General features: G+C 37.7%; 1 protein-coding gene across 1 annotated transcript in view; it reads left to right on the forward strand.

Moving 5' to 3' along the window:
- The window catches only part of THSD7A (thrombospondin type 1 domain containing 7A), a 391,822-nt gene that overhangs the window by 149,852 nt on the left and 217,172 nt on the right, over positions 1–24,798 (forward strand). Inside the window, exon 2 of the mRNA XM_066354435.1 lies at positions 18,959–19,790. Coding sequence (XP_066210532.1) covers positions 18,959–19,790 — 832 coding nt within the window. The remainder of the gene's footprint in view (positions 1–18,958; positions 19,791–24,798) is intronic.

The following is a 24,798-nucleotide window of genomic DNA, read 5'->3' on the forward strand; positions in this document are numbered from 1 at the left end:
GTTCACAGAATGGATCATGTGCCCCTTACGTTGAGGTGACCAGTTACTTGCTTTTTGCCTTGAAAGAAAGAAAATTGTTTTTGTCACTGATTTAGCCATATGAAATTCATCTCATCACCCTTTTCTGGGTCTGAAGCTGCTGTCTCTAAAAGTGCCATCTCATTGTGCTTTTTATCAGTGCTGGAGAAATCTTGAATAATTTATGTACAAAACTTTTAAGTTTTGTATTATTTTGAAACTTTGCTTCTTTGGGGTTGGGGTATACTGGCCACCCCATCTGGCTGTGAGAGCTCACTCCAGTCTGGGCTGGCAGTGTGCTGATCTTTAAAAGTTTCTTTCCTTACCCAAGTCCCTCCCCTTTTTCGGTGAGGTTTCTGTGAATTCTGTTAGGTGCACATCCTGCAGCTTACTGGCTTAAAATGTACTCTTCTTTGATGTGCTCTCTTTGGGGGCCAGTTGGGAGAAAGAGAAACCAATAGTGCAACTGTTTTGATACTGAAAATTGACAAGTATCTTTTTAAAATAAAGAACCAGTCCCTCCAAAAAAAATAATAAATAGAAGACGTTTTACTTTAACATTTATTTATTTATTTGTTTGTTTGTTTATTTTTTTACAGAGACAGAGAGTCAGAGAGAGGGATAGATAGGGACAGACAGACAGGAACAGAGAGAGTTGAAAAGCATCTATTATTTGTTTTTCGTTGCGACATCTTAGTTGTTCATTGATTGCTTTCTCATATGTGCCTTGACCGTGGGGCTATAGCAGACTGAATAACACCTTGCTCGAGCCAGCGACTTTGGGTCCAAGTTGGTGAGCTTTGCTCAAACCAGATGAGCCTGCGCTGAAGCTGGCGACCTCAGGGTCTAGACCTGGGTCCTTCTGCATCCCAGTCCAATGCTCTATCCACTGCTCCACCACCTGGTCAGGCCATTTTACTTTGTTTTAAATACACATTTACTCTTCACCTGTGGTGGTGCAGTGGATAAAGCATCGACCTAGAATGCTGAGGTCACTGGTTCAAGACTCCAGGCTTGCCTGGTCAATGTACATACAGAAAGCAAGGTGAGGCTTCCTGCCCCCCCCCCCATCCTTCCTCTCTCTCCATCTCCTCTCTCTAAAATCAATAAATGAAATCTTAAAAAAATACACATTTATAAATATTTGTTTTATTTCTGATTATAACAGGCTTCCTTTTTTATATTTGTCTCTACTAGCCATACATAATTTATTTTAGTGTAAGTTACTAGGTAGAGATTTAGCTTCTTTTTGTCAAAGAGCTAATCAACAACTCAATGTCATTTATTTATTTATTTATAAATAAATTTTTATTTTAATGGGGTGACATCAATAAATCAGGGTACATATATTCAAAGAAAACATTTCCAGGTTATCTTGTCATTCAGTTCTGCTGCATACCCATCACCAAAAGAGAGATCGTCCTCCGTCACCCTCTATCCAGTTTTTTTTGGTACCCTTCCCCTCCCCTTCCCCCTCTCCCTCCTTCCTCCCCCCCCCCGTAACCACCACACTCCTGTCCATGTCTCTTAGTCTCGCTTTTATGTCCCACCAATGTATGGAATCCTGCAGTTCTTGTTTTTTTCTGATTCGCTTATTTCACTCCGCATAATGTTATCATGATTCCACCATTCTGCTATAAGTGATCCGATGTCATCATTTCTTCTAGCTGAATAGTATACCATGGTGTATATGTGCCCCATCTTCTTTATCCAGTCTTCTATTTTTTTACAGTGATTAAAAGCCTTTAAGCAAACTCTTGGCCAATACAGCAAGAATCCATAAAAGAGTAGTGTCCTTAACATGTTCACCAAGTCCAAGTTGGCCCCATCACCATGCCAAATCCCTGAGAAATGCAACCCAACCACAGTTCAGTCTGTTAGGAGCTGTGTCCAGTTCAGTCACAGGGAGCAGGAGTCCAGGAAATTTCCCCACAGGAAAAGTCCGCATGGCACTGGAATTGTTGTCACCATTCTATACTTTGCAGCTCATGTCCAAGTCCCAATGACCGCTGCTTCTAGCTGGTAATGATCCAGGTAGACTGGAAAAGCCATTTGCAGCATGCGTGGATATGGAGCTTCTGTTCTCCTCTGCCTGGAGAGTTGAGACCAGGTTGCTTTTCCCTGGAGCTCTGCGACTGTGGCATGGTAAAGAGAACCTTGGGATACACTAAGCTGGGTGGCAAAGGTGAATTCATAATACAAGTTGGCAAAAGGGGGAAGGAGAGCTCTAAATTAGGAGTAGGTCCCAGCCTGAAATATGAGTGGGGCATTGAGGTAGGAGGGATAAAGGAAACACTATATACTAAGCAAAGCAGCAGAAAATAGGACTATCAACACCCACAACAGAGATCTTTGAGGGAAGAATAAAAAATCTGACTATTCAGGCAAAACATAGTTAAGTGGCCCTTGTGCAAATGAGATCAGTTTACCTGCTTCTTGGAAGAAATACCCTAGGCTCGTCCACAGTGTCATAGATGGGGCCGACGGCCCTGGGCACCTTCAGCCTTCAGTGGCAAACCCCAGCTTTCTGGGCAAGGTTAGGTCATAGGTGGCTGGAGCAGGGCTGGAAGAGACTGAATCCTCCCTTAGAGGAGTGAGGGGGAAGCCTACCTTCCAGTGTCCCTGTTTCCTCACAGCAGAGGCGTGTAAGCCTGGCAGGCTTTAGCTCAATGCAATGTCATTTATTTTTATTCAGTCTTTAATTATTAATATAAATTGCTACTTTTATTACATTCTGCTTATAATATATGTTTTTGATTTTTTGGTGTTTTTGAATATTTTATTATGTTCTGTTCTTACTTAGCCATCATATTTTATTTCTTTTGACATCAAAATATGGCTTATTATAAAAGAAGGTAGGGCTCATTATCATTGCTTTTATTCATAATGTTTATTTTAGATATAGTTGATATAACAAGAATAAAGTTTGGAATCATTTCTCTTCTAAAATTATTTTATTAGAATTTTTATTTGATTTATATTAACCTGAATTCTCTGTTAACTTTCGCTTTAGTAGTAAGTGTATAATACTTTTTATATGTTTTATTTAAGCTGTTTCTCTGAATAGGTGGAACATTGCAAGAGTCAGTAACAGCATCGCTTTTAAACATCATGGTATATCCAGTGCCTCCCACAGTACTTGGTAGATATCAATAGTTGTTTCTTGTTTCTTCTTTTTTGATAGCATCAACAAATTCATAAATGATTCTAGGAAAAATTTGTTTTTCTCCATATTAATTTTTTTCATATATAAGCATATGCCTCCCTATCTAGGCTGATATGAAGATCCCTTTATAAACCAGTGTAAATTAGTGATCTGTACCTCTCCAACTTTTAATATACATGCAAGTTATATAGGAGTCTTCTAAATATGTAAATTCTGATTCTGTAGCTTTGGGGTTGGACCTGAGTTTCTGTATTTTTGATGTGTTGATAGTTCTGGTCCCTGGATCATACTTTGAGTAGAAGGGGTCAAGATTCTTGGATAAGGCTTCTGTGGAAATACATATTTTTACTAAATTAAGGTATTGTGCTCACTGGGAAAGGTTTCTTCTCACTAATATATTAACAGTGACATTTTTTAAAAATTAAGCAACTGGAATTTGTATTCATTAAATGTATTCTTTAAATAAGTGTTTATGTAGCAGCAATTAATATTTCATATGCATCATCCTAAATATTAGAGATAGAGAAATAACAAGATAGTACCTACCTTCAAGATACCAATAACCTATAGGAAGAAAGACATAAATCAGGGGTCTCAAATTCAACTCAGCATGTGGGCCACAGAGCAAGATCACAGCCATTTGGCGGGCCGCACTAGGTCTACAAAAGGCAACTGTTACGCAACACTTTTCTCACTGCAGTTGAAAACAAAAAAAAATCAGTACAACAAGCACAATCGTACATGCAGTTTACTCAGTGTCACAAAACGACCAGAAACTGTAGTTCGCATCACAACTGCTGTTAACTAAGCTAATATCTAGCTAGGATGCTAGAGAAATGAAAAATACAAGTAGGCCCCTAGGCTTACTTAATTTTATCCAAAATATTTTGAACTTCATGGATTAGTCTGCGGGCCGCACAAAATTGTTCGGCGGGCCACAAGTTTGAGACCCCTGACATAAATAATTGCAATACACTACAGGCTATAATAGAGATTTAATTGAGGAGAAGTAGTGTAGAAGATGAGTGTGGGTAAAGCGCAGTATTGAGAGGGAACAAAAATCAAGACAGGTTTGGAGAAGGAAGTTCAGGTCAGATCATGGTGGAACTTATAGGTTGTGCTAACAAGCTTTGCTTTAATCTAAGAGCAATGGGAAGGAAGTCAAAGAGTTTTAAGCAAGAAGATGACGTGAACAGACTTCCATGTTGAAAAGATTTCTCTAGCAGAGAAATCAGATTACAGGTGGGAAAAAGTGGGCAAGCAGCTGACAATTTTAAATTCCAAATGTGAGTATAGGGGGCTCTAGTGCTTTTAAGCACATTAATAAGATACTATAACCTGATGGGAGTTGGGTTGCTCATATCATAACCAAGCATGTACACAATAAGAATATCAGTGACTCAAGGGTAATAAACAGAAGACCTGCAAATAAGTGAAAGACTGTTTTTTTTTTTTAATTTGAGCACATTTAAAACCCAAAATATGTCATTTTCTTTTGGAAATATCTCTACAAAAAAAGTACAATTTAAATGCTAAGAAATATATCCATACTGGATAATTTCCCCATTTTTTTCACTCATCCTTTTAGGCATATGGCCTTCCATTGAGTTTTGTTAAGAATCTTAAAATACAGTCAAGTGCATTTTATATGTACTCATTGTCTTTTCAAGAGAAGCAACAAATATGATGTTTTCCTGGAGCTACAGAGATCAGAAGTCAGAGATAAAGAAATTCCCCTCCAGTAGCCCTTGCTTTATAATTTCTTATGCCAATTGAAAACTGCAAGATATCAAAAGAACATGAGACTGGAATATTTTTATGGTACAACTTTCTGAAACTGCTTATCTACAGATAAAAAAAAATTCGCCATTGGCAAAATGAGTTACAGAACTGTCTCAGAGGTTGAGATTTGTGAGATTTGTGAAGCTCAAATCTTAGGAGTAGTACTTATTGCAGAAGAAACCAGGATGCTTTTCAGCACTTATGAAAATGTGACTCACCCTCTGAGAGACAATGTGACACTGAAAAAAAAATGCCATTGAAATAATGAGTCAACCATTAATGCCAGTGAAGTGAAAGAAGACCTATATGGGGAAAACACTTTTAATTCTGTTACTTCTTACAGTCATCTTCACAAGCATATTAGCAAGTGACAAACAAGTCTAAAATAAAATACACATGATAAGCATGCATCCTTCTGATTCCAACATCAGGGGAAAAAGGAAAACAAACCAGAAGGAAAATAGTATTAAAGCTTATTTTAAGCAATCATTGGTGGCTTCATCTCACACTTTATATTTTCATTGTCTATGTCCCTGAGCAGCTGGTTGAATTTTGGATCAATTTTTAGGCACAAATTTCCTTAAATCTTTGAGTTCGTTTTCTCACCAATTAGGTTTACAATTGATGCAGTTTTGACGTTGGACTCGCCACCTGCTGGTCCCTTTTTGATGCCAGCAGGGTGGCCATCCTATCTAGTGCTTGACTTTCATTGCCCTCACTTTTTGAGTATAATATAACCTTGACCTCCATAGTCAGCTACTCTATTTTTAGCTTCTTGATAATTCATACAGGATGTCAAATTATTATTTTTTTTAATTCAGAGTCTTTTCTCTTGAGGATTTCTAGAAACAGCCATTCTCTGCTATCTCTTGCAGCTTAGCAAGTACCTATTAAGGGGCAATAGCAATTATGATTTAAATGTATTAAGGAAAGGACTCTCATATCAACTTTTATTGGCAGTCTAGCACTATAGTGGGAACTATAAAAGGAACATAACAAAGCTCCTATACCTGAGTGGCTTAAAATCTTATTTGAGAAATGCGTTTGCATACATAAAATATTTGGTGAAGAGTAGAGAACACAATTGAACAGAATGTCAAAACATGTGGGATGGATAGTGTGAGGAATCCTCTTAAACCTTTATAACTTGAAAAGAGAATGAGTCAGCACAATTAAAGCAGATTTTTGAAAGAGAATTTGGATTCACTTAGGGTAAAATACTATAAGGTATACTAATATAGGATTCACCTATAAGAACACTTCCAAGGCCTTCTCCAACCTGGCCCTAAACTCTTTTCTTTTCATATCTATGGGTTCCATGTGGATCTTCATATATCCAGTCTGCATTTCCTGTTTTTGTTTATATTGTTCCCTATTCCTAGGATTCTCTTCTGTAAAGCTGTCCCTTTCCAGCTGTAAGTCCCATGAGTTCTATTTCTACCTCTCCAAGTGACATCTCATCGTTGCCCTCAAGCTTTGCATTCCTAAGTAAAAATGAGATGTATTTCTTCTTTAGGCTCTCAGTGCACGTATCTTTCTGCTCTCGGACTAGAATCCACAAAACTCACTCTACTGTTCAGAAGCATTCAATGTGAACTTGCAACCTCTGAAGAGCTGTGATCTAAAGCATATCATTAAGGCTGCTTTGTTGAAGTGGATGTCCTTTCATCCCCACTCTTCAAAATAATGACAACGGGATACCTTATGAAGTTTACTACATGCAGTTTTAAAAACTGGGTCACGCCCTGGCCGGTTGGCTCAGTGGTAGAGTGTCGGCCTGGAGTGCAGAAGTCCCGGGTTCAATTCCTGGCCAGGGCACACAGGAGAAGTGCCCATGTGCTTCTCCACCCCTCTCTCCCCCTCTCCTTCCTCTCTGTCTCTCTCTTCCACTCCCGCAGCAAGGCTCCATTGGAGCAAAGATGGCCCGGGTGCTGGGGATGGCTCCTTGGCCTCTGCCTCAGGTGCTAGAGTGGCTCTGGTCGCAACAGAGCGACGCCACGGAGGGGCAGAGCATTGCCCCCTGGTGGGCAGAGCGTTGCCCCCTGATGGGCATGCCGGGTGGATCCAGGTTGGGCGCCTGCGGGAGTCTGACTGTCTCTCCCCGTTTCCAGCTTCAGAAAAAAAAAAAAGATACAAAAAAAAAATTGGGTCACATAGAACGCACTTCAGAATTTGTTATGATGAATAACCAATAGTTAATTATTCATTCTTTTTCATACTTTAAATAAGAAGACAGTGTTCATCTTTCCCTTTTGCATTAAAAACTACTTGAATCTTCCAATAATGACTTTTCAATAATGTGAAAGGAAACCCTACCCACCTCTAATTTTAGTATTTTTCTACTGAAGAAGTTCATAGGTAAATGAGAAAAGTAATAATTCTGACTTGGATTTGCAAAAAAAAAAAAAAAAATCTGGATGCTTATAAAATCCCAGGCACATATAATATTTGTTAAATTATATGGAATATTTTGATTAACCATATATTGGTATGAATGAGGTCAGAGGTATTAAATAATTAGACCATTTGGCATACTTGCCTTTAGAAAAACAGGTGATCTAAACTAATGCCTGGAGCCAAAGTAGATATAACAAAAAGATAATCAATAAAAAGAAGTACTGCTAACATACCTTCAAGATCCTTATTTCAGTGTTTTTGGATAAATAACCTAAAAGTAAGATTGTTGGACCATGTTGTGGTCCATGTGGTAGTTGTATTTTTAATGCTGTACTGTTTTTCATAATGGCTGAACCAATTATCAATCCCACCAACAGTGGGCAAGAGTTCCTGTCCTTCCACATCCTCTCCTACACTTGTCAGCTTTGGTTTTTCAGATCCTAGCCATCCTGACAGATGTGAGGTGATATCTCATTTTGCTTTTGGTTGCATTTCCTGATGATTAATGACATTGAGCATTTTTTCATATACCTGTTGACCATTTGCATGTCTTTTTTGTAAAATGGCAGCATTAACCACGATAGCCAAGACGTAGAAACAACTGGAATGTCCATCAGCAGATGAATAAATAAAGAAAAGATGGTGTGCAATGGATATGTCTAAAGAGTCAAACTCATAAAAGCAGCGAGTAGAATAGCGGTTGCCAGGGTAGGGAGGGGGAATTGAGAAGCTACTGCTAATCAATGGGCATAAATTTCAGTTAAGTAAGATGAATAAGTTCTAGAGATCTATTGTATAATATTGTATCTATATACCATATATATAACATATAATGTAGAACACTCATGTGTTATATAGTTAAAATTTTTGAGAGTAGATATCATATTGGTGTTCTTATCACAATAAAACAAAATTTTTAAAAATTTAAATAAAAAATGAATTCTGGTAGGAACATCAGATAGGTAGGTAATCCAAATGCAAGTTTCCTCTGTCCTTCTGCTGTGTCCTGTTTACCCTGGAGACCATCTGTGGACTGTGAGCTCTTATGCCCTATGTACTTTAGCAAATAATGAGTATTCAGTTTAGAAGGCTGCGAACATTTTTAGCACTGGAATTGCTTCCTATAAAGAGCATTTAATTTATGAGTGGAATTTTGATTTAAATACTTCTCATTTCTTTCCACCAAAAGAATACTAAATAGATGCAGATAAATGTGTAAAGCATTTGCTATGTAATTGATCTTATTTCTTCATAGAATTTTATACACACTATGTCAAAGCATCCAAACATATATTATTAGCACTTATCTTCAAATATAAACGAAAGTTTATCAATTCTGGATTATGCAATGGAATTATAGTCTTTTGAGAGAAGAAGTCTTAGGTATGATAACTGAATGCATGGTACCTCAGGAGCCCGAGTCAGTGAAAGTTGCTGATTAAGTAATCTGGGAGAGCTCAGAGGTGAAGCGTACATATAGCTCTCTGAGTCAGCCATGAAGTCATAGACACTCAGGCATAGAATTTTTAATATGTTTCTTTGTCCTGATGCGGATGAGTTAGCCAAGCAATTACCAAAAGACTGTGTATAGTGAGTAAATTCATTACACATCACAGTGTAAATCAAGAAAAGTCTGATCCTTGACAAAATGTGTATGAGATGAGATAACAGCATATCTAGAAAGTTGGGATGAGACTCATTATGTTGACATGAATATGAAGTTATTTGCCTTTATTTATGTGAATAAGAATAGAAGATATGTGGATATGGTCAGATATTTTATTATTTGTCTTCTCCATTATACTAGTTCCAAGATTGCTCTATGATATTAATGTACAGTCTAACTGTGCTGCAGAAAAGTGAGTCTAATGATTAGAACAGAAATTTAACTAGGATAAGAAAAAAAAGGAGATTATTTAGTTCAAAGTTTTAAAATATTTGAAAAGCTGACAAAAGGTTAGAGTAGAATTCTTAGAGAAGGAGATTTTTTAGAAATATAGGGAAGAAATAATAAATCAATAAATAAAACTCCATCACCAGAATGGGCAACTTTGCTTTAACCATGAGCCCTTTTCACCGGAAGTGTGCCATCCGAGGTTAAAAGAATGTAAGATGAAGAAAGATGTATTGCAGGATCTCTGTGGCTCCTTACAAATTAGACTCCAAGATAAAGATAATATTTGTTCATGACAGTGAAGGATTTATAAAGCCTAAGGTAACTTTGATAATTTACTAATGAGAGTATGAGAAATAGAGTTCCTTTGTGAGCTATTCATCTGAATTAAAATCTCCTAAGGTAGCATGTGACAATACTGAGCTGGGACACCTGGCTTGGGCTCTGACTAGGACGATTATATAACCTCCATGGCTATAAAATGTTACACTATTTATCACCAGGGTGTCTTTCAGTGTAGGAATATGCTGTGAACAATTAGAGACAGAAAGGTGCCCTAGGGTGAGAGTCCAGGGGCCTCTCTGACCCGTACTGGAGACAGTGAGTGCAGGAAACAGCAAAACAGCAGGACAAGATTCAGCAACACAGAAACGCTTAGGCTCTCAGAACAGAGATTAGAAGTCAGCATGTTCCTTGTCCTTTACTTCACCCCCCTGAAAACTTCTGCTGTCTGCTTCCTTGAGTTTTTGTACCAGCTAATAAATATCTGAATAAGGCTGGGGACAGGACTTCAGTCCTTCATGCTGCTGACCAGGCTGTTGCCTCCCCTCAGCCCCTTGGAGCATGTTGTCTGGTCTCTGAGTAGTTCATTATCACTGTGACACTTCACTTTTAAATTTTACAAATTTCATGAATGTGTAACAACCATTAGCTCTCTTCTTCTTCTAACCATCTGCCTTAATTTTCATACTATTATTCTCTTGGAACCAATTACTCAGTGAAATCATGTATTAATACTTTGAGTTAATATTCAATAAATATATATGTAATGTTTTTAAAGTCCATCCTCACTGAGACTTTTTTTTGTGTGTGTATTTTTCTAAAGCTGGAAACGGGGAGGCAGTCAGACAGACTCCCGCATGCGCCCGACCGGGATCCACCCGGCACGCCCACCAGGGGGCGATGCTCTGCCCATCCAGGGTGTCGCTCTGTCGCGACCAGAGCCGCTCTAGCACCTGGGGCAGAGGCCAAGGAGCCATCCCCAGCGCCTGGGCCATCTTTGCTCCAATGGAGCCTCGGCTGCGGGAGGGGAAGAGAGAGACAGAGAGGAAGGAGAGGGGGAGGGGTAGAGAAGCAGATGGGCGTCTCTCCTATGTGCCCTGGTCGGGAATCGAACCCGGGACTCCTGCACGCCAGGCCGACGCTCTACCACTGAGCCAACTGGCCAGGGCCCTCACTGAGACTTAATCATGCAAAAGAAGTATCAAATCTACGTGTATCTTTACAAGACTAATGATGTATCTTAAAGTATAGATTGGCCTCATAAACTGGTATTAATATAATATGATTTAAGATTACGATTCTTTAATACTTGGTGAATTTTTCAGCCCATATAAATTTAATATCCAAGGAGAAATTTACATCCAAATACAGAACAAATGTGGATCAAAAGAAAAACCAAAAAATGGATGTTTACTTTCTGACTTTCTGATTTTGTATGCGAGCTTAATATTTCATACTAAAAGTAATATTTTTCTAGGTAAAGATATAGCGTACACATTTATTAACAAATAAAAGAGTTGTATGCATCTTCAATAATGCTTAACTGATAACATTCTTTTGCAGATAAAACTAATTATATAATTTTATTAATAGAGGATATGTCTTTTCATCAGAATTAGAAATATTCACCATAGACCAAATCCAGTTATGGCTTTACATTTTATAACTTAATTTAGGGCTTTGTTATATACGCTGTGTTTTCCACACTAAAATTATTATATGAAAAATACTGACTAATAATAATCTATTTCTTAAGAAATGTCTACAAGTTTCTGAGTTATGTTTTATTGTCAATGTTGGGAAGATACTTCTAAAAAATTAAGATAATTCTCAATTTAATGATTGGAAAATTGAAGCATTTACATTCAAATCTTTGATTGATGACCTACTCATTTTTTCTAGCAACTTACAATTTTGAGTTCATGCTTTAGCATTATAAAGTTTACTTGACGTTTACCCATTATGGAAATAATCTGAGGTTTAATAGATTTTTCTAAGTCACTAATGTTGCAAATCACAACCCTAAACCACTCAGGTTCCTGAAACGTGGAGTTTGGAAGGATATACTTGGCTTCAGATGAAGTAATCACTTTCAGATGAAGTATAAGTATTTTGGTAGCAAAAATCATTTGTATTTAAAAGTGAATTTACTTATACTTTACATTTATGCATCTACTAATTAGTGTGTTGGAAATTTACTGTTTTAGGTATCTGAATTGCTCACTTATCTAAGTCTATATAACTACAGCATTTAGTGGGATAGAAATTATATGGAGATTATAGATATACAGCAATGTAGATATATGGGCATTGATTAAGGTAACCTTCTTTATACATTTTCTGTGTTTCAGAAATTTGGAAGCAGCTTAGCTGGGTAGTTTTGAGTCAGAATCTCTCATGAGGTTATGGTCAAGACACTGGCCAGGCCTGAAGTTATCCGAGTGCATGACTAGTGCTGAAGGTTCTGCTCCAAGGACACCATGGACCACTCACATGGTTGTTGGAGGAGGTCTCAGTTCCTTTCCAAAAGGCTGCTTGAGTATCCTCATGACATCCTGGCTGATTTTTTTCCAAAATAAATTAATCTAAAGAAGGCAAGTCAGAAGCCACAATATCTCTTTTGACCTAGACTTCTACATTACACCAATATTTCTGCACTATGCTAGTGGCGGCTTCATAGGTCATCTCTATTTGGTGTTGGTAGAAATTATAGAAAGGCACGAATGCCAAGAAGCAGGGACTATCTTGGAAGCTGACGAACATAGCCTCTTTATATTCTGAGAGCAGCACATATCCCATTTGGGAATATTGCCACCATCCACTTATTGGTTGACTCAGAAGACTGCCATTTATAAATGGATCCTACACTAGGGACTTCTCCAGCAGGTCTGGGCTGTGGTGCAAGCTGCTAAGCTACTCAGGGCGTAAGGGCCCTCAGATCTGATGCTATTGGACAGATTTCTGATAGATAAAATCGTTCTGTGGAATCTCTGTCCGGACCAATTGGAGAGTTGCAGCATAGACACCTTCGTTTTGGAGGCAAGACCATGATTTCAACAGCAGAGGGAAAAAGAAAACATATCACACACATACACACACACACACACACACACACACACTTACACAACACACCAGACCCTGCTTACTGTTGTGTCCTAGTAGATAGTGTGTGCTCCAGGAAGGGAAGCTTAGCAAATTCATCTTAGCAAATCTTAGCATATTCACCTTAGCACATATGAGTTCAATGTGCAGACAGGGAGCATCCAAGCAAAAATCTCTTCAGAGATTTCCCACCGTGTCCCATTGTTTCTGGGTTGCCCAGCAAGACTTTCTTTTTTTTTTTTTTAACATTTGCTCTTTCTCATCAGCCTGTGAATTGCCTCCCTTCCCATTAAATCCCTGACCCTTGCTCCCTTCCTCCTCCATCCATAATACGTATAAACCTCAACTACGCAGTGAGCCTTTGTGTCTTGGATCTTGTAGCGCCCTCCAGTAGACATCCATAATAAATTTTGGACATGTTTTCCTGTTAATCTGTCTTAAGTTAATGTGATTATTAGCCCAACTAGAATAATTTCAAAGATGAGAGGAAACTTTATTTTTGCACCCCCACATCTCATAATATTGATACTCAGCTTATGGTTCAGATAGTGTTATGAGACAATGGAAGTTAATCATGTGTTTTATATTATATTTTACAGATGGGGAAAACCAGAATTCAAATCAATAGTTTTCCTAAGAGAGAGCAAACATGAAAGAACCTGAAAATAGATGACACTATATTTGGCAACTGTAAAATCAGCTATCCTAGTCACTTATTCCTCATTCATTGTCTCATCAGACTTAAAGAGCTTGTCCTAGTTTTGTACACTTAATTTGATATTCTTAACGTAATTTATTTTAAAGTTTAATTACTTAGTGAAGAGGGAAGCTCAGTTTGACTTCAGAGTGATCTTCCCTGATCTACCAAAGTGATTTGTCATTTGAGAATTATATTTTTAAATTGAAATTAAATTAAATTACAAATTCAAGTGAAAAAGGTATGTGCTCTCATTTTGTTTTTAAAAATAAAATTTAAATCTATTTTATGTCAGTAAATATTCAAAATTTAATTGGTTTTGTGTTCATAAACCCATACAAGGTGGCTCCTAGACAGTGTGCATATTTATTATTAAATTAAGTAGTGTGATGTTGATTGGCACAATATGTCAGCCACCCAAACTATGGGTCTACTTCAAGACAGACATTTAAGCCCATGTTTGCTTCTTTCCACAGCAAAAAACCCTTTTAAATGAACAAAAGAGTACAAAATAGGCAAAATTATGTTGCAGTACTAACATAAGAGAACGATGTTATCAATTCTCAAGAAACTATGAGGTCTTGCTGGAGACCACATTATAAAAAGGATAGAAATTAAAGGTCAAAAGACTTGTCTTTACACTCAAAAGAGTCCAAAGGATGGATTCTCTGAGGAAATAAGGCCCTAAGTTTCCCTTGAGAGAAGCCCAAGTCTGGAGCAACAGCCACCTGTAGATAAGGGAAAATGTATGCTCATAAATTGCTGGTAGGAGAGCAAACTGGTACATTTTGATGGGCATTTTTGTAATACTTGCTTTATCTTGAAAATTTGCAAAACTCAGACTAAATTAGTTGATTAGTGTACAACAATGGATGCCTTTTATGATGTTGTAAGCAATTTTTTTAAAAAGACCTAATTTTCACAAATAGAATATCATTTAGATAAATTAATACAACGGATTTTGCCATTATATGATATAGGTCTAATTGTGTCAATGTGAAGAGCAAACGAGATTTAGTGACTGTAGTAGGTTAAAATGTGTGTGTGTGTGTGTATTTGATCCCCCCCCAACTCTGTCGAAATGGGAATTATTTTTATAGCATACTGTGAAGTAAAAAAGATGATGATAAAATAATTTATAGCACAGTCTTAAGTTCATATAAATATGTATTTTAATTGCCTAAGAGGATAATATCAAAATATTGATATGATGACTACTTACTGGTAGTTTATGGGATTAATGAGGAATTTTCTTTCCTATTAATTATCAGCAGTTTCTTTTTTTTTCTAAAGTAATTTGCTTGAGTAAAAAACAATTAGTTTTTAATTCTGTGAACTGTGAATTTTAAAATGGTGTATGGTGCAGCATTCAAGAGACAGAATTTAGTATATTACTGAGCTGTTTGTACACTCCTTGGTCTTGGCAAACTAGAACACGCTGTTCCCTAACCAAATCCAGGAGGGAAAATGCATTATCTCATCTGGACGATGCAAACATATTTAGTCTAACAGGGATCTGGCTCATTTGAGTCTTTTATAGCAAACAAGGACAGAAAGTAGTTCGCATCAGTTTCCCATGCTCCTTTTATAGTGTTTATCTTTTATAAGGCTATTTGGAACAGTTGCTAGCCACCTGTCAATAATGTGGCCTTTTATAGACTCAACCTTGTATTGTTCTTGTGCCCTTGACATATAAAACTCAGTCTTAGAAGTCAGTGTTGAATATAGTGTGAAAAATACTGATTTTAAATTTAAAAGGCCATCTTTTGTAGATGGAAGAGAATAGGCGTGTTATAACCCTCTTTAGCAGGAATTTTTATAATCCCTTTATCAATATTTTTGCAGTTAGTTAAGAATATATTTAAAGCACTAGCCTAAGGAAAACTGAGCCAAGTAGCACTGATTTATAGTTGTTATAACAGTTTTGTGTAATTTTGCATCAATTCCCACTGAAAATATTTTTATTGTGAGCCTATCAATTACTGAAATATTTTGGATATGTAAATAGTTGCTTTAAATTTTTTTTAGTAGAATAAGACATCTAGTATTTTTTTTTCTTGATTTATATAAAATCTGTCAGGTAAATGTTCTACATATATTTCTGACCTACATCCTTGAAGTGTTTTTGCATGATACTAAATGAACACAGTCCTACAAATCTGTATCCTGGAATACATTTCCACTTATAAAGTGATATTATTCAAGGCCTTAAGTAAAAAAAAAACTGCCTATTTGTTTTGTGCAGTTCGAGTCCAAGTCCTCTTTATGTTATCATGAACAAGAACAATAAATAAAGCAAGTTTTAAACAATTGGAAATTCTTTCTGTTCTTTTTAAAAAGCAAACACCCCCCCACACACACACACACACACACCACACGTGTGCACAAACACCCACCACCTTTCCTATATCACCACTTCCAACTCTTAGTTATAGGAGACAGAGGGCTACAATGTAACATTATGCTAAGACACAGGAGGTCTCTATCACAGTCTTAATGTATTTGGGAGAGGGTGTCTTGTTTACCTTGATAGAGTTTGCGTATTGTCCTTTGAAATTGCCTTTTGAAACATCTGTACTCCATGGACACATGGTAGCTAATTGGGCTAACAATTTTTAGCTGTCAAGAGCAATTTTAGAAGTGGTTCCCTTTCTGTTCAATGTGTGATTATTTCAAAACTGCTGGAGGAAAACTAGACAGCCCTTCAGCGGCTGTACCGTGGTATAGATCTGACTTTTTCAAAAGGTTTGCTAATTGGACACGTGTGATACCCAGGTGCAATGAAAAGATAAGACAGCTGTTAAAGCCTGCGAAGTGAATGAGCTTTCTTCAGGTTCAGTTGTGCTGATTTTCCAACCTCCACTTTCACAGGTGCCCTCAGATGTTTTATCTTCCTTCAGCCTAGAAAGTGTTTTTATGGATCTCCATGGAATTTTCTCAGGATTCCCTATCTTCTTGTTTTCAATGCAAATATACTTGGAAAATAAACCCAACGGGGTTATTTATAAATTGATGGTTAATAGGAATCCGTGATGGGTTTATTTTGGAATGAAAATTGAATTATATTTGTATTTAGAATGTATGGTTTTCCTAATTATCGTAAGTAAACTTTAGAACTGTTTATTAATGCGTATGAAATAGTGTAGACGTTTCCTTGAATTCAGTTTCTTTCTTTCTGCTGGCATTGACATTGACCATATACTAGTACCGTGGATAGTAAGATCTACAAACTGAGTTCTCTCTTTTCTAAACAAAATGAGGAAGTTCATTCAACAGCCAGCCATAAAATTAAAAGACACAATTAAACCAAATACTACAGAAGACAGTCAAAAGTCTTTCCTCACAGTCACTCTAATGTGATTAATAGATATTTGGAAAACAATTATTCAGTACATTAATTGAAATTGCTAAACACTATGTGAGAAGCATGCAGACTGTTCTGAGAATGTATAAGAAGGGAGCTCTCCTAATTTGATGTAGGTGAACCATGAGTCATTTTCAAAGTAACCATCATTCACTTTTATTTCTGTAAAAACTTAGACATAAGCCTGGAGTTTTTGCTAAAATTTGGCTTGTAAGAGTTAAATATCTTCACCAGTTTTTCTCTAGGGTAATTTTCAAATATAATAGCTAGAGTTGTATGGTTCTATTTTATAGTTTTAAAGATTTTGTGTTTTTTTGTGTGTCAGTTTTTCTTACTTCAGCAATTACATGCAGACTCGGAAGTTAATTCACATTTTGTATACTCAGATTTCTATAAAATATCAATTTTCATCAGTTAGTTTAAATATACCCGTTAAGAATAGTATAACCTCCCTAAGAACTACAAGAATTTTTAAGTGCCAAATTTATAATTTGCTATAAAATTATTTTATTTTTACTTTGAGTATAGAAGACTAACTTCTTAATGGTCCTAATCTGATTCATCAGTCTAATTTCATAATTAATATTGAAAATTAAAAAAATAAAGTATCAAGAAGTTCTCCTGAATTACATCTAGAGTTTAGACTCTGTGCAAGACATTTATATTTGAAATTTAGATGTAATGGCATAGAGCTTACTACTGAAGGTCCAACATAAACCTATCTTTATATGCTGTGTTTAGGGTAGGAAGTAAGGATTACTGATTTGCTCAAGCACAGTAGAGAAAAGAAATAAATACCCCAAAAATGTAAAATGAATTTTCTAATTTTATACATATTACTATGTTCCCTTACTGAGAAGGATGCGAGCTTCTGTGATTCCTAAACTGATTATGGATAAAATCTCTAAGAGAGCATCAAGTTTATGAGTATAAAATTTCCTTTGACAACTTAAAAATAAGATTAAAATACCATCAGGTATTTTATATATGGATAGATGTAACAAATTCACTGATTTTCTTAGCTTATCAAGTTTTGACATAAGCAGTACAGGAAGACTGTTTCTGTAAGTGTATTTTAAGTCCTAGTTTATAACACTTCACATATGAACTTATAAAGTAATGGTATGGGTATGCCAAATGGACAACTTTCTTTTTCTTTTTGGTGAGAGGAGGTGAGGCAGACTCCCACATGCACCCTGACAGGGATCCACTCAGCAGCCCCATCAATGGCTGATGCTCGAGTTCTGAGCTATTTTTAGTGCCTGAGGCTAGCACACTTGGACCTATCAATCTGTCCTCAGTATCCGGGGCCATGCTCAAACCAATCAAGCCTCTGGCTGTGGCAAGGGAAGAGGGAGAGAGGGGTGGGGAGAAGCAGATGGTTGCTATTCTTGTGTTCTGTTTTCTGACATCCTGTTTTCTACCTTAAATAAAAAAAAATACATGCAGATATAAGAGGGTTTCAATCTATGCTAAGAAAGATTCAAAGGTAAAAGGCCCACATTTCACACTAAAGCCATTGACTTAAGTATCCCATAAGACAGCTCTATAATACCAAACAGTTCATACCTAGGAAATGAATAGACTAATAAACTCCACACTACCCTTCAATATTAAAAAAGCTGCAGTCATCTCTATAGTTAAATTTAAATTGTCTATTTTTATATTTCACTGGGAAGATGAGAAAAATAACAAAATGAAGATTTTCACTTTGGTTACCGGAAAGTAAACACTTCTGCCAACACACACATTCACGACTATTAGACTCTTATAGTCACAATGTGTAGCACAGAAAGCGAGGCAGAACAGAGCATAGTCTACAAAATAGTTAATTGCTCCGAGGAAGAAAAGCCTGCAGAAGATGAAGTTCTCCATGTGGGTCCTTTTGTTTCCTAGTTACTGAAATGGGTGATGGATAGGAGTAATGGGTTTTCACTGTGGCTAATTTTTAACATCCTTTCTGAACATGGATTCGCTAACAACCTAAAATTAAGGAAATGAATAAAAGCAAGCCTTGAGTAATCCCCAAAGGACCCAGAGTGAAACTGTCCCAGCAGTTACTTTATATAGACTCTGACACAGTTCCCTTTCCACGATACTGAGTACAGATCATTACTTTCCAGCAGTCATGTACTGAGACCTACTTTCTAAAACTTCAAGGAAGTTAATGTACTAGATCTTGAAATGTCTTTCAGGAACGTGAAGTAACCTGTGGTTTTCTTCTCGTAGCCCTGTTAACTCTTGTGTCGTTCTTAGGTCCGTGGGGCCGATGCATGGGAGATGAATGTGGTCCAGGAGGCATTCAGACCCGGGCCGTGTGGTGTGCTCACGTGGAAGGATGGACGACGCTCCATACAAACTGTAAGCAGGCGGAGAGACCCAGTAACCAGCAGAGTTGCTTCAAAGTTTGTGACTGGCACAAAGAGCTGTACGACTGGAGGCTGGGCCCCTGGAATCAGTGTCAGCCCGTGATTTCCAGGAGTCTGGAGAGAGGCCTGGAGTGCATTAAGGGAGAAGAAGGCATCCAGGTGAGAGAGATCACGTGCGTGGAGAAGGAGAAAGACCTTCCTGCAGAGGACATCATTTGTGAGTACTTTGAGCCCAAGCCGCTCCTGGAGCAGGCCTGCCTCATCCCCTGCCAGCAGGACTGCATCGTGTCCGAGTTCTCCGCCTGGTCCGAGTGCTCCAAGACCTGCGGCAGTGGGCTCCAGCACCGCGCACGCCACGTGGTGGCGCCGCCCCAGTTCGGAGGCTCCGGCTGCCCCAACCTGACGGAGTTCCAGGTGTGCCAGTCCAGCCCCTGTGACGCGGACGAGAGCTTGTTCAGCTTGCACGTGGGGCCCTGGAGCACGTGCTCCACGCTCCACTCCAGACAGGTGAGACAAGCCAGGAGGCGTGGGAAGAATAAAGAACGGGAGAAGGACCGTGGGAAAGGAGTGAGGGATCCAGAGGCCCGGGAACTGATTAAGAAAAAGAGAAACAGAAACAGACAGAATCGTCAAGAGAACAAATATTGGGACATCCAGATTGGCTATCAGACCAGAGAGGTTACCTGTACGAACAAGACGGGGCAAGCTGCTGAGTTGAGGTAACATTTCATTCCCATTTAAATACACGTGTCTTTCTGCCAAGACCAGGGGCTCGAGTCCTTCAGACTTGCTCTATAAATTAACCTGCGAACAACCTGGGCTGAGCTACCCACAGGTGTAGCCTTTTCCATTGTAAGGTGTTTAAACTGGGTTTCCTGACATTGTTTCTGCTTTGCTGGTGTTTAGGCACTGTACAGTTGGAGTTCATTTCAGTTTCTCTGTCAAGAGGAGAGATTCTCTGAGAGCTGGTACTGCTTTTTAGGTCAGTAGTGCTGTTTACACGTATGATAGAAAAAAAACAACAAAAATCTTACTTAGCCCTGGCCAGATAACTCCGTTGGTTAGAGCATCATCCCGAAGCAGCGCAAGGCTGCTGGTTTGATCCCCTGTCAGGGCACATACAGGAACAGATGGATGTTCCTGTCTCTCCCTCTCTCTATAAAATCAATAAAATAAACATTAAAAAAAAAAACTTATTTAAAGGCCAGAGGTTTAAAATTTTGAATTCACTTATTTCACTGAGAATAAGACACAATTGTAATATCTCCAAGTTTATAGCATTTTCAGAATTATCCTATAAACAAAGTCAAAACAACCACCCAGGGAGCTATAGCTAAAAATAATACTCTTTCACGATTTATAAAATGGAATAATTTTCCCCAGAAGAGAAAAGGGGAATCAGCAGAAGTTAAGGTAAGTAGATGGTATTTAATCATGAGGTTTCTAGTTTAGAAAATATGTAATTAATTGGCTACATTTTCTAGACAGAAATTATTTGTCAAATTATGTCTGGGTAAATAATGATGATATGAAAGATTTTCTCATGTGTGATTTACTTGCTGTGAAAATATTCATTGAGGATTATTCATTGAGGATTATCTGAAGATATGATACTCTCCAGATATTCTGAATTTTGCTCTTGGATAATAAACCAGACCATCTGGGAGTGGCTTAATGTGGATTATTTGCATAATTGCCTTCTCTGAAATATTTATGTGGTTATGATTTGGACTGAACTGAGAGAAATTATGGTAATATCACTTAGAATTTTATATCATATATATTGTAGAAATGACATTAAAAATGTCTTCTACTCCATCACAGGTCTGTTCTTTAATTAAAAGCATCTCAGATAAATTTCACTGAAGTCTGAACCCATGTGCCTGGTGAGCAGCTAGATTGTTTTCCTTATGGCCCCGGGGCACCTTGTAACAGATTACATTTTTCTGTTTACTTTGGCAGTTAGGGGCAAAAATAGGACTATGTGACATGCAGGTTGTTTACTAGCATACCTACCCCATTGGCTTCATCTGTTTCTCACCCTCATTATTTTTCTTCACTCATTTTTGTCTAGTGATTTTGCTATGGACAGATTTGAAAGCTGGTTTGAATCCTTTTTAGTGCAGGATATAGATTAAATTAATGAGAACAAACAATTAGCTTATCTAAGATAATAGTTTCTCTCAGAATAACATTGTTCTGGCCGCTGTTTTTAGGATTTTTGCTACTCTCTCTCCCCTTTGGACTTACAGGTTTTATTTTCTCTCAGCTCTACAGTAATTTTGTCTTTCTTCTTTGTGGTGTCATCAGCCGAGCTCCTGTTCTGGCCTTGCTAATGACTGTTCGTTCTCCTACCTGTGTTGTCCAGGTTCCTTACAGCTCCGTGTGTGTGTGTGTGTGTGTGTGTGTGTGTGTTTTCACCTCTAATTCTGTGTCATGTGTATTTTCAAGTCAATCCCTGCTTTTATTCTTTTATGACTGTCCTTATTCTATTGATTTCTTGATCTGTTTCAGACCAAGTAATTGAATTAATCTCCAAGACAGCTTGAGTGGTCTCTTTCTGTCACTGGGTTAACATGCTGACATTTAATTTAATGTTGAATACACAACTAGGGTAGCACCTACCACTTTATAGAGCCTAACATACCCATCCAGCTCTTTAAAATAAACAAATATATTTTAAAATTTATAGATTTAAAACTAAGTCTAATAAAATGATACTTGCATTTGTTATAACTTATTAGGGCATAGATTAAACATTATGTTAAATTGGTTATTATTTTTCCTATTTAAGAATTATATATAAAAATGTACATTAATAAATATATAATTAGGAAAATTAAAGTCTTAGTGAGGAAGAGACAAAGATGATATTTTTTTATTTATTTATTTATTTATTTATTTATTTATTTTTTTTTTTTTCATTTTTCTGAAGCTGGAAACGGGGATAGACAGTCAGACAGACTCCCGCATGCGCCCAACCGGGATCCACCCGGCACGCCCACCAGGGGCGGTGCTCTGCCCCCCAGGGGGCGATGCTCTGCCCATCCTGGGCGTCGCCATATTGCGACCAGAGCCACTCTAGCGCCTGAGGCAGAGGCCACAGAGCCATGCCCAGCGCCCGGGCCATCTTTGCTCCAATGGAGCCTTGGCTGCGGGAGGGGAAGAGAGAGGCAGAGAGGAAAGCGCGGCGGAGGGGTGGAGAAGCAAATGGGCGCTTCTCCTATGTGCCCTGGCCGGGAATCAAACCCGGGTCCTCCGCACGCTAAGGATGATATATTTTGACCTAAATTTTGCTCAAACTTTATACCAGTGAAGCTTTATATATCAGTGAAGCTAATGAAATGAAGAGTAAATTGACAACATACAGAGCCACAGATCATGGACTCTGATTACATTTAAAATGTATCATTTTGGCCTGACCTGTGGTGGCGCAGTGGATAAAGCGTCGACCTGGAAATGCTGAGGTCGCCGGTTCGAAACCCTGGGCTTGCCTGGTCAAGGCACATATGGGAGTTGATGCTTCCAGCTCCTCCCCACCTTCCCTCTCTCTGTCTCTCTCTCCTCTCTCTCTCCCTCTCTGTCTCTCTCTCTCTTCCTTTCTCTCTCCTCTCTAAAATGAATAAATAAAATAAAATAAAATAATAAAAAAATAAATAAAATGCATCATTTTATATCAAATTAAGAAACAATTGTAAGAGGATGAAAAATTACTTAATATGGCTTTAAAAATCTATTACAATAACTAAATGAATGTAGATAAATAAATCTAAGAATATTGGGGAATCAGTATTCTAGGCAAATAAAAATACTTTTAGCAGAATTACTGCTAGAACTTCCATATTAAAGAAGCTAGATCTGTCCTGTTTCCTGCTTCAAAGCAGACTGAAGGAAGTTAAATACATATTCCCGGGCGACAGAAGCCAATCTGAAGAAGCTATCTAGTATATGATTCCAACTAGATGACATTCTGGAAAAGGCCAACTATGGAGACCATAAAATTAACCAGCATTGCAGGATTTAGGAGGAAGAGATGAATAGGGGAAACACAGAGGATTTTTAGGGCAGTGAAAAGACTCTGTGTGATACTATAATGGTGGCTATGTGGCATTATTCTTTTGTCCAAACCTATAGAATACACAATACCAAGAGTGAACCGTGATGTGAAGTATGGACTTTGATTATGGTGTGTCTAGGTAGGTTTATCCTTGGTTTAAAAAGATGTATCACTCTAATGAGTTGGTAATGGAGGAGGCGTTGCATGTGTAGGATCAGCAGGTGTATGGGAAACTGCAACTTCCTCTTAATTTCTCTGGAAACTTAAAACTGCTCTAAAATAATAATAAAAAAATTTAAAAACTGGGTAAAACACGAAGAGAGAATAGTTTCATAACCTCTAAAATAATGATACTTCAGAGTATTTTTCTCTCGTTTTATTATCGATTTCATTTTTTTGTCTTTATTTAAGTTAAGCATTATCATTTCAGGTAGTGATGGAAAATACTCTAGTGGCCTTCTGATGTTTTTTTATAAACGCATGCTTTTCTGGCATATCTTCAATCTCCAAATTAAATCTGTTAAGCAGAAAATGGTATTTCTTCTCAACACAATCTCTTTATGCCTGATTCCTATTTTACCTTAGAATTAGAGCTGCTAACTACTCCATTTTTTATTTTTAGGATTGATTTCTAGACCAGAGATATAAAAGTTGATTATAAAACTACTGGCTTTGTAATAGCCTGAAATTTGCTGAATCAATAAGAGAGAAATTTAAGTAACCTATAGGTAGGGGAATAAGTACTAAGTAAGAATAGGCTACACAATGTTGAGCAAGTCATTTAGACTTTCTGGGACTCACTTTTCTCATCCCTAAACCATATGTGTGGAGGTTAGATGAGCAATGATGTCTAGGAGAAGGATGGAGTCGAAAAATCTCTAAAAACCTTCCAAATTTTGTGATTCCAAAGAACCCTGAACAAAAACCATACCTCAGATTGTGAGGTATGGCTAAATCCTATATACCTTTCATGGAAGGAAGTTAATTTCCAACCATGTTCCACACATCATTTCATACTGAAACATGGAGATGAATTTATATGTCATGCATATAGAATAAGACAGCTCTCGGTAGCCTGGAAAGTAACTGCAAGGTTTTTACTCAGTGGACATGCTGCATGATCCTGAGGGCTTGTTCCCACATTATGACTTTGTGAAGCAGTAAAATTGCAAATCTAATTCTAACCATACCAAAAAAAGGGGGGAATAAATTGCCCACTAGTTAAAGTAATGCTGACTACTTTTAGGTTATTCAGAATCCATTTATGAAATTATGACTTCTCATGAATAAATAGTAGGCTTTTAGATGAAAGGACTTTCTGTAATGCCCAAAGTGTCAGTTTTCCTGCCCAGGTACCCATCATCGTTTCTCATGAGCTCGTCTCAGCTGCTTGCTGACCACGTCCGACTGAAGAAATGGAGTCGATAGGCCCACCGTCCTTTGACAATGTTATATGGCTAACAAAGAACCTTGATTTCTCTCAGAATGTACAACTGACTGGGCAGTTTGTCCTTGAGAGCCACTCCCACCCCCTTTCAGATCCTGGTTTTGTGCCTGGATTCTGGTCTCTGAGCATTAAGAATAACAATAGTTAATAATAATAACATTAAGAAGGCTTCCCATTTCTCTTCTTTCTGCTTGGATTCCACACATGGGAGGCAACAGCAGTG

The sequence above is a fragment of the Saccopteryx leptura genome, chromosome 12 (genome assembly GCF_036850995.1).
Source record: "Saccopteryx leptura isolate mSacLep1 chromosome 12, mSacLep1_pri_phased_curated, whole genome shotgun sequence".
Taxonomy (NCBI): Eukaryota; Metazoa; Chordata; class Mammalia; order Chiroptera; family Emballonuridae; genus Saccopteryx; species Saccopteryx leptura.